Below are 15,401 nucleotides of genomic sequence, written 5' to 3' on the forward strand. Positions count from 1 at the left end.
GTGTTAGGCACCGGTGATTGGCACTGGTTTCAGGCACCGACGATTGGCACGAACGATTGGCACGAGTGGAAGACACGGACAATTGGCAAGGGTGGAAGACACGGGTGATTGGCACGGGTATAAGGCACGGGTGATTGGATCAAACGATTGATACGAGGGTTAGGCCCCAGGTGATTGGCACGGATGATTCGCTCGTCTGATTGGCACAAGGATTTGACGCGGGCCTTTCTTCTGCCCGCTGCACTAATTGAAAATTGATACGGTAAAAAGATGATGGTTCAACAGCAAAATGTTGTCAGTATCTAATAACGCCGGGAATAAATCATGACGCGGTTGGAATGAATTTACGTCGACGATGTAATCAAGTGATGCATAAAAATCCCTTATAAGTGCACTGATCAAAATTAATGATTGAGATTTTAAGTCTCTATATAGGATGTGTCAGATATGAAAACCGCTTCCCCGCATTTACGTTTCCTCTTTTTTTTATACTAAAAACTTCAACGCCCTCCAGTATATTCGATTGCTTAGCATTCTAAGTGACCGCAGCTCGCGACTTCTTCCAGCACTCGAACTGCATCGCATTTGTCGCCCATCTTGCCCGTCCTGCCCGTACTGCCCGTCCTGCCCATCCTACCCGTCCTACCTGTCTTACAAATCCTGCCTGTCTTACTCATCCTATACGCACCCTGCCCGTCCTAACCATGCTACACATCTTGCCCGTTCTAACCATACTACACATCTTGCCCATCCTGCCCGTCCTGCCCGTACTGCCCGTCCTGCCCATCCTACCCGTCCTACCTGTCTTACAAATCCTGCCTGTCTTACTCATCCTATACGCACCCTGCCCGTCCTAACCATGCTACACATCTTGCCCGTTCTAACCATACTACACATCTTGCCCATCCTGCCCGTCCTGCCCGTCCTAACCATACTACACATCTTGGCCGTCCTGCCCATCTTGCCCGTCCTGCCCATCTTGTCCGTCCAGCCCATCCTGCCCTTCCAGCCCACTAACCATACTACACATCTTGCCCTTCATCCGCGTACAAAGGAAGTCGTTACAACGGTCAACTATCCTTTCCACAACGCCCTACTTCGGTGAAGCTGAAAAACGGGTTCAGTTTTATGGCCCGGACCGCTCAAAATACGCGTCCACCTCATGGCCCGGGTTGCCCAAAATACGGGTCAGCCTTAAGGCCCGGACCGTCTAAAAATCGGGCCAGCCTTAGGCCCCGGACCTCCCAAAATACGGGTCAGCCTTAGGCCCCGGACCTCCCAAAATACGGGTCAGCCTTATGGCCCGAGCCACCCAAAATAAGGGTCATCATATCGGCCGGAACAAACCAGAATACGGGTCAGCCTTAAGCCCCGGACCTGCTAAATACGGGTCAGCCTTATGGCCTGGACCGCCCGAAATACGGGTCCGCCGCTTGGCCCGGGTCTCACAATTATTACGTGAACGTCGCGTCGTAATCTCAGACAGGAATCTCGGAGCGGCGCATCCGTTGCGGGAAGTGACGTCCGAGGTCACGACAGCGTCGGGGACCCGGAATGCTGCCCAAGATTTGGAACCTGGAAAAATTGTTACGCCGAAAAATTTCCAGGAAAAAATTCTTCGACCTGGAAAAATTGTGACGCCGAAAATTTTTCAGGAAAAAAATTCTTCGGCCTGGAAAAATTGTGATACTAACAAATTTCAAGGAAAAAAATTCTTCGACCTGGAAAAATTGTGACGCCGAAAAATTTCCAGGAAAAAGATTCTTCGACCTGGAAAAATTGTTACGCCGAAAAATTTCCAGGAAAAAATTCTTCGACCGGGAAAAATTGTGACGCCGAAAATTTTTCACGAAAAAAATTCTTCGACGTGCAAAAATTGTGACGCCGAAAAATTTCCAGGAAAAAATTCTTAGACCTGGAAAAATTGTGACGCCGAAAAATTTCCAGGAAAAAAATTCTTCGACCTGGAAAAATTGTTACGCCGAAAAGTTTCCAGGAAAAAAATTCTTCGACCTGGAAAAATTGTGACACCGAAAATTTTCCAGGAAAAAAAGTTCTTCGTAACACCGAACATCAACCAGAAAGCCATCAACCAACAGCGTCATCACCTAACAACGCCATCAAACAAGGATTTTCGTAACACCGTACATCAATCAGTAGCTCCTAATATTTTTCGATCATATCACACAAATTAAACTCGATAGTTGACACCCTCAAAGCAGTTCCATGTATGCAATACAAACGGTTCATACAATGGGAGCAAAATGACGTACTTTTAACAACAAAACATGAACTCGTCATCGTTTTTGTGGTGCCATGCGAGACTCACGGTGGTTTTAACTACTCAAAATTTAAAGCAAACTTTCAAAATTTAAAGTTCCAGTCCATGAAAATGAGGGTACTATTTGTGATTGGAAAATTCATTGAACTTTTATGATAGTTCAGCTTATCATTTCAGCAAAACACTTTCCAATATGCGTGAGCTTCCCCACTTGAATCCGTGAAGCTTTTCAACGAAATTTTTTATGGGCGAGGTTCTCCCTAAACAGGATCGCCTGCACTCTCATGAAAATTTACGAGTCATATTGTCCAAATAGTGACACACTTTCTTACCCACAGAAAGAGCAGAGAGCGGACATAGCTCTGATACGCCTCTTTGCCTGGTCAAACTGGATCAGGGCATATACTTTCAAAAAAAGTTAAGAGATCGTAAGTTCATCAGCAATCATTGATGGCCTTCAAGCAAAATCCACCAATCATAGACAAGAAAATAGAGCGTAAGAACTTACGTTCACTTAACGAATTTTGAAAATATGACCTCAGTATGACCGACACAGGGCAACAAAAGCGCATCGATATTTTAACAAAATCTCCCTCATTTCTTGCAGTGCTGAGTCAAGCTGCAGAGTGGACCAGTAGAGATGCGACTCGAGATACCGGCCGTCATGGTCACGCCCAGCCAGAAGAGATTGAAATCGAAATTGATATTGCATTGGTTCTGAAAAAATTTTAAACACGAAAGCTTGGTCTCGGCCAGCGAAAAAATTGCTTTAAATTTTTAAATCATTTTGTTACAACGAGGTAAAGAAAGAACTTAGCCATGATAGGAAAAAAAACATACCGGCCATTCAGGATAAATTTTTTCCGCATATTATTCATAAAATCAAGTTACTTTAGTTATTAATTATATCTAAACAGAATTTTCTTGAACAAGCTAGAAGCTTTCGCCCCATAACAAGTACCCATCATATACTGATACAATATGGCTTCGTTGTCTTGTATTCTTCGCATATTGTTTTCGCATCGCAAAAAATGCAATGCAGATCTTTTTACAGGTTCAGACCGAGTTCAGCTCATGAGCGGGTGAGGCGCATTGTTGCAATGATCATTACGATCCGAGCTATAAACTAAACGCAATAAATAAGGCGAAAAGATAATTGTTGAAACTGATTGAACTTTCAGCATCGTTAAACTTTCAGAGCGACATCTATATGACCACATGCAAGCAACAGAATGATCGAAATATACCCTTGCACTCAACTTGGTATGGTCAGCAGTATCAAGGTATATGCAATTTTGAATTTATGGTGCTTAAACGTACATTTTTTGGCTAAATCGCTATCACGGTGCGTGGATGTCGTACACAATTTATAGTCGATTTTAATCTTCACATTTTTTTATAGTTCGATGCTAGCTCTCGAACTATACTTGGTTAAAGGGAATATTTGTACGTATTTTAATTAGGAATCATGTTCTGAATATTAATATGCATTTTTAGATCTTATGTGTTCGTGTTGGAATTAAAGCATTTTACTTGTCTACTCATGTGAAATACAATTTTTATGCGCAATTAATTTAATATTGTTGTTTGTTTCACAGGAACCGATTTAAATAAGAAGTTCAAGAAAACTCGCGTAATCACATACTTCGAACCGAACAAACCTTACAAGCATGCTGGCTGTGGTATCAGGTATATGATGCAGGTATACTAAAATTATTAGTAATATTATAATAACATTATTACAAACACTACACCATAATAGAGCAGCAACGCAGTGCACTAGGCTTTTTTTTAATGTTGCCGCTAGTAAAATGTAGAATATTTTAGTTATTGATTGTTCTATAGATTGCATTTGCAAAAAGTCCCTTAAATTTGGCTCTCCTTGAATTCTGTTTATGCAACTCTTCAATCAACGATTATCGCGTTACTTATAAATAGAGATTGTAAAATCTTTTTTCAGTGGCTGGTAAGCTTCTGAAATGTTCAGAAATTAAATTTGTTGAGTATTTTTTTCATATAATTACATTACCTATGCATAAATTTCCCACGCGTACTATAGACGTTGTCGCCGTGGTCATATGCTAGTATGTATCAGTTACGTTTAAAATTTATAATTTCCCGTTGACCTGTTTCATGATTAGTTAAATTTTTATATTGTGCATTGCGACTTACAGATAGGTTGATTTTTGCAGCTACTTGTAGGGACGGGCGTTTTCACTAACGTTTTCAACTTTAGATAGACTAGACTTCATTTCATTGTTAAAATTACACCCTGAAGCCTAAACCCTCAAAGAAATTCTACATCCCAAGAATTCATCCTTCCAACTGCACTCTGATTCCTGGAACTAATAATCCGATACTTCTCCGCCATTATTACATAGGCATATTATGCATACTCTCTCAAAACATGAGTTCAGTCTGCAAATGCATGTATGTAACATCAATGTAGAACCGCTCGCACCTACAGGCTACTAACAACATAAGTTCAGTCTGCAAATGCATGTACGTATCATCAATGTAGAACCGCTCGCACCTACAGGCTACTAACAGCATGAGTTCAGTCTTTAAATGCGCGTACGTGGCATCAATGTAGAACCGCTCGCACCTACAGGCTACTAACAACATGAGTTCAGTCTGCAAATGCGCGTACGTGGCATCAATGTAGAACCGCTCGCACCTACAGGCCAGGCTACCAACAACATGAGTTCAGTCTGCAAATGCGCGTACGTGGCATCAATGTAGAACCGCTCGCACCTACAGGCTACTAACAACATGAGTTCTGTCTGCAAATGCGCGTACGTGGCATCAATGTTGAACCGCTCGCATCTACAGGCTACTCGGTCGGTCATCAAAGCGAAGTCGTGTTCGTTATCCGCGCGTTTGAGCGACGCCTGACGATGTTTTGAACTGCCGCACGCGCTGTAGCTGCTGAACGATGAGCCGACAACATCCCAAGCTGAGCAAATGTACACTCAAAGAAATGAGGGATACTTTGTCTCAAGAACGATGCAGTATTTGCCCCTGTTTCGGGCATTTTGACCCAGTTTGGTTCCGATAAAGGGCATATTATTGCTACGTCTTCTCTATCTATACTCGTGTTCTTGGTTAAAAGGGCATATTATTGTTGCGTCTGTTCTATGCTCATGCTCTTGGTTAGAAAGTGCTTCAATATTTGGACAAAATGAGCCAATCATTTCGCTGAGAGTGACGTTCGTGTAGCCAAAACTTGCCTCACAGAACGGTTTGGCTGTGTCAAGAAACGTACAGTAAAGCGAAGCGTCAAATTACCAGCTTCGGTTTCGTAGGTGGTGACGGACACTTATTTAATTTTGGTCTAGCTTTTCTTCAGTTAAGTATTTTCAATGACAGGTTTAAAAAAAATTTTCTATGTAGTTCTAATTAGGACTTTGGTTACCTAAAAAAACGAAGTCCAAAAAAACGGAAAGAATAAGAACCTTAAAAATCTTTTTCCCGAAATAATTTTCATTGGTTTTAACCAAAGTAATAACAAAGAAATCAGAAAAGAGACGTTTATTAGCCACTTGAGATTCATGCAGTCAAAAAAATTAATAAGTCATATTGTCCAATTAGCGACACGCCTTATTTTCGACAGCACAAACATAGAGTTCGCTCTCTTCTCGTGTTATGATAAAAAAATGTTTCACTAGCTTGAAAATGTGGCATTGTCCTAATGACGACTCACTTTAATTATTCGATGTTGTATCTGACCTTTAACTTAACAATCGTGTTCAATTACTCAAAACGAGGCGTTCAAACTCAAATATTAACAAAGACATAAGGATTGAAAGGAAGATATCTGACCTTGAAGTGACCAATCGTGTTCAATTACTCAAAACGAGACGTTCAAACTCAAATGTTAACAAAGACATAAGGATTGAAAGGAAGATCTACAAATAAATAAAATCCTAAAATGGAATATCAAGCTGGAATAAAGGCAGGGTGAATGGACCACAGCTCTATAATTGCATTAACATGAACGCTTCCTGGAAGCGATCTCTACATCTCGGTCCAGCACATTCCAGAGCCCGTGATAATACAGCTAAGGAAAGTGATAGAAATAAAATAAATTATATATTATAAGGAAGGTATAACTAAAATATAATATTTGTAGATAATATTTAAAGCTCCGATTCAGATCAATTACACTTATATCAATGATTGATGCATTGATTCCTTTTCAGATCTATCACTGCGCACTCGTTTACAATTATTTAAAGGGTATCAAACGTGAATTAATGTTATTGAAATAAATTTAGTCATACGTACGCCAACAGGAGAAAAGAAACTCAATCTCAAATCTATGTTCTACATCAATGAATAACTTCTAATCTGAGAGCAATTTTTTGTACGAAGTATTGAATTTTACACGACTTGGCAAAATTGAATATTTTCCAATAAATTCACTCTTCGAAAACAATTGGGGTAATATTTATTGACCAAAACGAGTCTTGAACAACTCGAAATATCGAATACCAATGAAAAAAAATCCCGAGTTCGAGTGATATTATTTTGATATTTTTTGGGGACAGGAGAAATCGACTGTAGCCTGCGTGCTGTGATATTGCCTTACAATCGAGCAATTGCATTAACATCCACAATATCATTTGAAGTTAATAATTCAGTATTTTCCTCACTCGGATTCTCAGTTCATCAGGATAATGAACTTAAAGAACATCTGATCAGGGAAAAACATCAGGAAGGAGAACATCGCATTATAGATCAGCTTTTTCTATATTTTTCTTCCCTTCAACATGCTTTATAATAACATTTATCTAGACATGACATGTAGATGCTGAGGAAAGATGTTAAGCAATGTCACTATGCACTGTAATTGTAATACATTTCCCCTGTACACTCAATATTAGGACATTAAACTGGTGTAAGTTTAATAATATTCATTGCGCGTTCTATTCGAGACCTGCTGCAATTTAACACCATGCATTGACATCCAGATCTACTGGTATAACTTCCACTTCATATATAGCGTTGACGCTGCAGGCAGGACACTGGTATAACTTCCACTATATTGATAACGTTGACGCTATAGGTAGCTGGTATAACTTTCCTAATATATTTAGACCGTTTACACTGCAGGTCACTGGTATAACTCCCACTATATTTATAACGTTGATGCTATAGGTAGCTGTTATAACTTTTATAGTATATTTAGAACGTTGACACTGCAGGTCACTGGTATAACTCCCACTATATTTACAACGTTCATGCTATAAATAGCTGTTATAACTTTCATAATATATTTGGAACATTGACACTGCAGGTCAATGGTATAACTTCCACTATATTTATAACGTTAATGCTATATGTAGCTGGTATAACCTTCATAGTATATTTAGAACGTTTGCACACCAGGTCACTGGTATAACTTCCACTACATTTGCAACGTTGACGTTGCATACAAGTTGCTGACGTCGCAGCAACTCCCCAGAGACGACACGCGATAGAGACGCTCTGTTGCATGGGCACCGATGCTTTAAACTTCATCGTCGTAACTGCTGTTTTATCATCGCGATAGTTTCGGTTGATAGTAAATTGCAGGATGATATGTATAGTAAATTTGCTATTGTGTCAAGTTTAATGTTAACAGCGGACTGAACAATCGTCGTCAACTTTACGTTGCTAGTAAATTTGTACAATGATCTTAAAATGAATTCAAGATATCTTAAGATGATCTTGAAGTGATCTTAAGATGATCTTAAAATCGTCATAAGATGAACTTACGATGATCTTACGATGATCTTAAGATGATCTTGAAGTGATCTTAATATGATCTTAACATCGTCTTAATTAAGATGATCTTACGATGATCTTCAGATGATCGAAAAATTATCTCAAGATTATCTGAAGATAATCTTAAGCTCTATACCTGCATTATTGGCATGACATTAATTTAACTAATTGATCGTTTCCTTAGCTACTTTTGACCTACTTTAGCTGTCTTTCTAGATCGACTCACGATCCAGCGACCAAATTGATCGAATAGCATTCGACTGATCATTTAGATAGGTGGAGCCAAAACTTTATAGTATAACCAGGTAACACTAAGCACAAATATATACTACCAGCAGTTAATGGATTACTTTAATAATATTACTTGGATTACATCTGACTTGATGCGCTCACAATTAGCACATTATGCATTGTAATGTTTATATTTAATGGTATGTCGCTCGGCAAGTGTGTGGCGAGTGGCAAATTGTTGACAGGTTGCCTTGCGCTAAGCAGTAAGCATTTCTGTAAAGCAAAAAACTAAGTAAAAATCATTCATAACTCCAAAAATTTTTGCGTATCTCCTGAAATATGGACCCAATGTACCACTAGTGGTGCGTGTAACACCTGAAAGCACCTCATGTACCACTAGTGGTACGTGCAATACTTGAAGGCACCTCATGTACCACTAGTGGTACGTGCAACACTTGAGAGCACCTCATGCACCACTAGTGGTGCGTGCAATACTTGAAGGCACCTCATGTACCACAAGTGGTACGTGCAACACTTGAGAGCACCTCATGTACCACTAGTGGTACTACGTGCAACACTTGAGAGCACCTCATGTACCACTAGTGGTACGTGCAACACTTGAAAGCACCTCATGTACCACTAGTGGTACTACGTGCAACACTTGAGAGCACCTCATGTACCACTAGTGGTGCGTGCAACACTTGAGAGCACCTCATGTACCACTAGTGGTAAGAACCTCATGTACCACTAGTGGTACGTGCAACACCTGAAAGCACCTCATGTTCCACTAGTGGTACGTGCAACACTTGAGAGCACCTCATGTACCACTAGTGGCACGCCATCCACCCGAATGCACCTCATGTACCACTAGTGGCCCGCGTACCACAGCTGGGGACCACTCACCTAGAGACAATGGGCAATAATCAGATATTTTAATGCCAACTCAGTCTTCAGATTTTCTGCAAAGACCAACATGCTCAGTCAGAGAAATGAACGAGACTTTGTCCAAATAGTGATGCAATTTTCGTTTTGTGTGTGTAGCCCTTACCCAGTTTAGTCGGCAAAAAGAGCGTATCTGTTCTACGTGCCTGGAGTGTGTCAGCATTTGGACAACATGACACATAAATTTTTGTGAGGTTGAAAGGAGATTTTCAAGACGCGTGCAGCGATGACACTGCGCAACTGCCGAGCCTGGCGAATGACAAAGGCAGGTTATTACGCTAATCTTGCGAAAATCAAAATGAATTTGCCAGCAAACCGATAATCCTTCAGATATAACAGATATATCCTTCATTTTTTTGCTTGATCTCTTCACTATCGAAAATGTAAACAATCGCCGATAAAAAATATACTTTTTTCATGAAGTCTCACACATTTTTCTGAATGTTGGAACATAACTTCCACGATATCTTGATGTCATTTATTGAACAATCTATTTGATGATGTGCATCTCGTCAGCACCACACAACACGTCTCGCCTGCACCACACAACACGTCTCGCCTGCACCACACAACACGTCTCGCCTGCACCACACAACACGTCTCGCCNCTGTAACTGTAACCGTAACTGTAACTGTAACCGTAACTGTAACTGTAACCGTAACTGTAACTGTAACCGTAACTGTAACTGTAACCGTAACTGTAACTGTAACCGTAACTGTAACTGTAACTGTAACTGTAACTGTAACCGTAACTGTAACTGTAACCGTAACTGTAACTGTAACCGTAACTGTAACTGTAACCGTAACTGTAACTGTAACCGTAACTGTAACTGTAACCGTAACTGTAACTGTAACCGTAACTGTAACTGTACGACGCTGTGAGTGGTCATTGTAACGTAATCGCATGGCTGCATAGGCTGTAATTTCCCGGCATATTATTTTCATTATAAGGATAGTATACGCAATATCAACAAGTGTGTAATAGCCCTGCATAAGTTACAAAAATACCTGTTACATTGAGTACATGCATACAACTCATCTATTTGCAGTTGCCTAATTCATTATCTTATTTTCTTTAAATTTATTGGTAGACTAAAACTAAATAACAAACAAATGCCTTTTATTCAGTGTAAGGGAATACAATTTTAATATACATTAAATCCAATAAATTGCTACTCAGCTCTCAATCTAATTACGCCTACAATACCTTCATTATAAAGAATATGGTTAATTATTTAAAATAACGATTGTTAAGTCAAAATAACTATTTTATTTTAACTCAAGTCTTAAGTAATAACTTTGAGTAGTAAATGCATTGTATTTATTTCTCATCGCACTGTGAAGGAGACTGCAGCTGCTAATGCAGCATACAACGCGCCAAGTGCATTAGTGCACAAACAACGTAGACAAACTCTTCGTTATAGAGCTTTTAAAGAGACAACGTACGCACCGTTGTTTCGCTAACTTTATAACACGCTACTATTGTCACGACGACTTCAACGTAAACTTGACCGCGTGCAGCTCTACGGAACTTGGCAACGTTGAACTTTTTGTTCTTCTTCGCCTGTTTTAAACGCATGTTCTGAAATTTATATACTTTTAGTTAGAATACATCCCTCGATGAACCTGCTTAGCACGGCAATCAATGAAGCGACGGAACATTAGAGTAAAGGAATAATATGAGGGAACGGAATGATTCGAGGGAACGGAATGATTCCAGGGCACGGAATGGTTCGAGGGAACGGAATGATTCCAGGGGAACGGAATGATTCGAGGGAACGGAATGATTCGAGGGAACGGAAAGATTCGAGGGAATGGAATTATTCGAGGGAGTGGAATGATTCAAGGGAACGAAATGTTTCGAGGGCACGGAATGATTCGAGGGATGGAATGATATGAGTGAACGGAATGATTCGAGGGAACGGAATGATTCGAGGGAACGGAATGATTCGAGGGAATGGAGTGATTTGAGGGAACGGAATGATTCGAGGGCACGGAAAGATTCGAGGGAACGGAATGATTCGAGGGAACGGAATGATTCGAGGGAATGGAATTATTCGAGGGAGTGGAATGATTCGAGGGAACGGAATGATTCGAGGGAATGGAGTGATTCGAGGGAACGGAATGATTCGAGGGCACGGAATGATTTAGGACACGGAATGATTCGAGGGAACGGAAAGATTCGAGGGAACGGAATGTTTCGAGGGCACGGAATGATTTTAGGACACGGAATGATTCGAGGGAACGGAAAGATTTGAGGGAACGGAAAGATTCGAGGGAATGGAATGATTTGAGAGAATGGAGTGATTCGAGGGAATGGAATGATTCGAGGGAACGGAATGATTTGAGAGAATGGAGTGATTCGAGGGAACGGAATGATTCGAGGGAACGGAAAGATTCGAGGGAACGGAATGATTCGAGGGAACGGAATGATTCGAGGGAATGGAATTATTCGAGGGAGTGGAATGATTCGAGGGAACGAAATGTTTCGAGGGCATGGAATGACTCTAGGGATGGAATGATTCGAGGGAACGGAAAGATTCGAGGGAATGGAATGATTCGAGGGAACGGAATGATTTGAGGGAACGGAATGATTCGAGGGATGGAATGATTCGAGGGATGGAATGATTCGAGGGATGGAATGATTCGAGGGAATGGAATGATTCGAGGAATGTTCAACAGATACTCGGTTCAAGTGTTGAAATTTTCAAGCAATGCAAAATCTGATTTCTGTTCACATGTATTTTTAAGTAATTCCAAAACTGAAATCATATGAATGACCTGAGTTGAATTTATCCCTAATTGTTTTTACTTATTTGGTCGTCAACTTTAGTTTACGATAACGATTTTCATCTATTTCACTGACCTGAGAATTGAAATACTGTTTTTCCGCTACACATTTTCCAATACTTTTTTTCATGTTGCAGCGCATTTAAAACTTTTTCAAAACTTCGAACAGGAATTTCGATACAATACACTATTTCCGTTCACCCTACAAAAATATCAGTAATTAAAAATAAATATTAGGAAAAAGAAATTTACAAAAGAAAAGAATTAATTTTACCTTCCCAATTTAGAAAATCAATTATCAGATAATCGGTTACCGATCAAGGATTGACGGCAGGTCGCTTCTGGTTCTCCAATGATTTCTAATAAGGTAGTGATTGTAATAAAATTCGCTAGGATGATGAAGGTAGAATGATGAAGGTGATGGTGTCTGCTGTGCTGAGCCACTCATCAATCAGTGTGGAGTGTCACAGAGCCTTCATCATCACCTACTCACTCTACGGGTGATGAACTCTACTCAAGACGCATCATCATAGCACATATCAACACAACATTTCGTCGTAACATTTCCGTAATTGCCGACCTCTAAATACTTGAAAGAGCTAAAGCCATTTGCTTGTGCATTTCATATTTCATCAGTTTTCTAAATTAACGAGCCAGCGTAACTTTATACCATGTTTCTCCGATACAATTTAATGAAGGAATAACATAGGGTGCTAAAAGAAAAATATATATAACTCAGTACTCACTGCAGTGAGTGACAGAAAGCGCATTTTATCGTCGACGAAAACGTGAAATCACGGACGGACAGACAGACGAAAAAAGGTGACGAAAGAACGACTACTATATAATAGTTTGCACGCGCGGTACCATAAAAAGTCTTTTGAAATATAATTGAAGGATACTCTATTGAAGGATACTCTATTGCAGGATACTCTATTGAAGGATACTCCATTGAAGAATACTCTATTGAAGGATGCTCTATTGAAGGATACTCTATTGAAGGATGCTCTATTGAAGGATACTCTATTGAAGGATACACTATTACATGTTCTTTGCATCGACTTTGAATGCAGTTTGATTTAATTTACAATTGTTCCATTGTAGGTATATCTTCGAATGTAATTATTTTTGTTTACCGTTAATTTAGCATTAATTTAAAAAAAATATCTTTTTAGTTTTAATTACATTCAGTTACATAAAAGTTTTCTCAACGCTATGGCATTTGTCATTTCCCTACCCCAAAGTGTTACATTCGAACACGTGCCCGGCAACTCACCGGGCAACTCAACCGGTAACTCACCCAGCAACTCACCCGGCAACTCACTAGGTAACTCACCCGGCAACTCACCCGGCAACTCACCCGGTAACTCACCCGGCAACTCACTCGGGAACTCACCCGGTAACTCACCCTGCAACTCACCCGGCAACTCACCCGGCAACTCTCCATGCAACTCACCCGGCAACTCACCCGGCTGCTCACCCGGCAACTCACCCGGCTGCTCACCCGGCAACTCACTCGGTAACTCACCCGGCAACTCACCCGGCAACTCACCCGGTAACTCACCCGGCAACTCACTCGGTAACTCATCCGGCAACTCACCCGGCAACTCACCCGGCAACTCACCCGGCAACTCACTCGGCAACTCACCCGGCAACTCACCCGGCAACTCACTCGGCAACTCACCCGGTAACTCACCCGGCATTTCTCCCGGCAATTCACCCCCGTATCTCACCCGGCAACTCACCCGACAACTCACCCGGTAACTCACTCGGCAACTCACCCCACAACTCACCCGGCAACTCACCCGGAAATTCACCCGGCAACTCACCCGGCAACTCCCTCTGCAACTCACCCGGCAACTCACACGGTAACTCACCCGGCAACTCACCCGGCAACTCACCTCGCGTGCCCCGCAGTACCCGGCAATTATACGGGGCGTCGGGGGCGGCTTTCATTTCCGAATAAAAATCATTTCCGGCGCACGGGTGGCCGATGAAAGGCTGATCAACTATTTACTATTAACTATTACTTACTATTAACTATTGACTACTATTAACTATTGACTACTATTAACTATTAACTACTATTAACTTACACTATTTAATCATTAATTAGTGGGAAAACAGGTTTTTAAATGCCGTTTTAATGTAGCAAGCAAGGAAATAACGGTTAGTAATATCCTAGAGACCTATGACGACAAGTATCATTATTAGTAATGATACTTATGACGATAAGTATCATTCAAGTATCAATGATAAAAATACTTATTGCGAAGGTGTATAGCAAAAAACGCAAAGCATAAAATGAGACTTTGTCTAAATTGCCATGTTATTGCGATTTTCTGGGTCATATTGACACAGTTTGGCACGCTTAAAAAGAAGGGCGTATCAATGCTACGTCCGCCCTATCTGCTCGTATTGTGGGTGAGAAATTGCATCATTAATCGGAAAAATTACCCATCCATTTTTCTGAGTGATAAGTGGTAGTTCTTGAAAAAAACAAATGCGGCCAAAGATCCTTTTCATTAGAACAGTTTTCTCTTTGTGGGTAAATAAGGACGGCAGTTAAGATCTAATTACCGTTTGTGATGCAAGATTTATACGGCCATTAGGGGAATACGCGTAGAAACGGGCTTTTTCAGCGGGCTTGGGTGGAATACGCAAATAAACGAAGATCCTGCGTTAGTCACAGATGGAATACGCAAATTATTAGACATTTATTGCAGGCACGCGTTAATTGTGCAAACTAACGATCATTCTCTTACAGGCGCGGGTGGAATTAATAATAATAATAAGCAAATTAATGAGTATTCCTTTCCGCCGCGGTTTGAATGCGCGAATTAACAAGCATTAGCCGCGGTTTGAATGCGCGAATTAACAAACATTAGCAATTAACATTGCAATTGCGCGAACAGTGACAGAGTATTTGCAACATTGATGGCTGGACGTCTTAGAGGTTATAGCATGTAACTATGAAGGTATCTGCATTGTGTTCTGATTTGTTGTCACTTTACGACGCAATGAAGTGACAGAAAAATAACTGTAAACTGGGAGAAAACCTTGAAGGAAATTCGGCGTTGCATTAAATTAACAAAAAAACGCTACTGGAATTTGATCGACGTCCTAAAATGCAGACAGTTCCTATAAGCCTTTATGAAGTTGAATTATACATTAATGAAGATTGTACAACTTTAACAGCAAGGTATCATATAAGAAAAAGTAAAATAATTTTATAGTGATTGCATATTAAACAAATACATAAGCATTTCACATTACATGCAAGCAGGGTTAATGTTAGGTATACTTACCACTGCCGGAGAGCGGCAGGCAATGCCATGTTTGTTCGTGCACGGAAACTCGCACGCTAGTCGACACTCCGTCTTGGCAGG

At 40.6% G+C, this 15,401-nt stretch overlaps 1 protein-coding gene across 1 annotated transcript; it reads left to right on the forward strand.

Moving 5' to 3' along the window:
- Window positions 1-13,227: 13,227 nt before the first annotated feature.
- Window positions 13,228-13,776, forward strand: LOC125179098 (circumsporozoite protein-like). Its single transcript, XM_047884253.1, has one exon. It carries the CDS (start codon window positions 13,228-13,230, stop codon window positions 13,774-13,776), a length of 549 nt encoding a protein of 182 aa, XP_047740209.1.
- Window positions 13,777-15,401: the final 1,625 nt, after the last annotated feature.

The sequence above is a fragment of the Hyalella azteca genome, unplaced genomic scaffold (assembly GCF_000764305.2).
Source record: "Hyalella azteca isolate HAZT.00-mixed unplaced genomic scaffold, Hazt_2.0.2 contig15038, whole genome shotgun sequence".
NCBI lineage: Eukaryota > Metazoa > Arthropoda > Malacostraca > Amphipoda > Hyalellidae > Hyalella > Hyalella azteca.

Coding starts and splice junctions, on each gene's coding strand:
- LOC125179098 (XM_047884253.1), top strand. CDS start 13,228: ATGGCATTTGTCATTTCCCTACCCCAAAGTGTTACATTCGAACACGTG.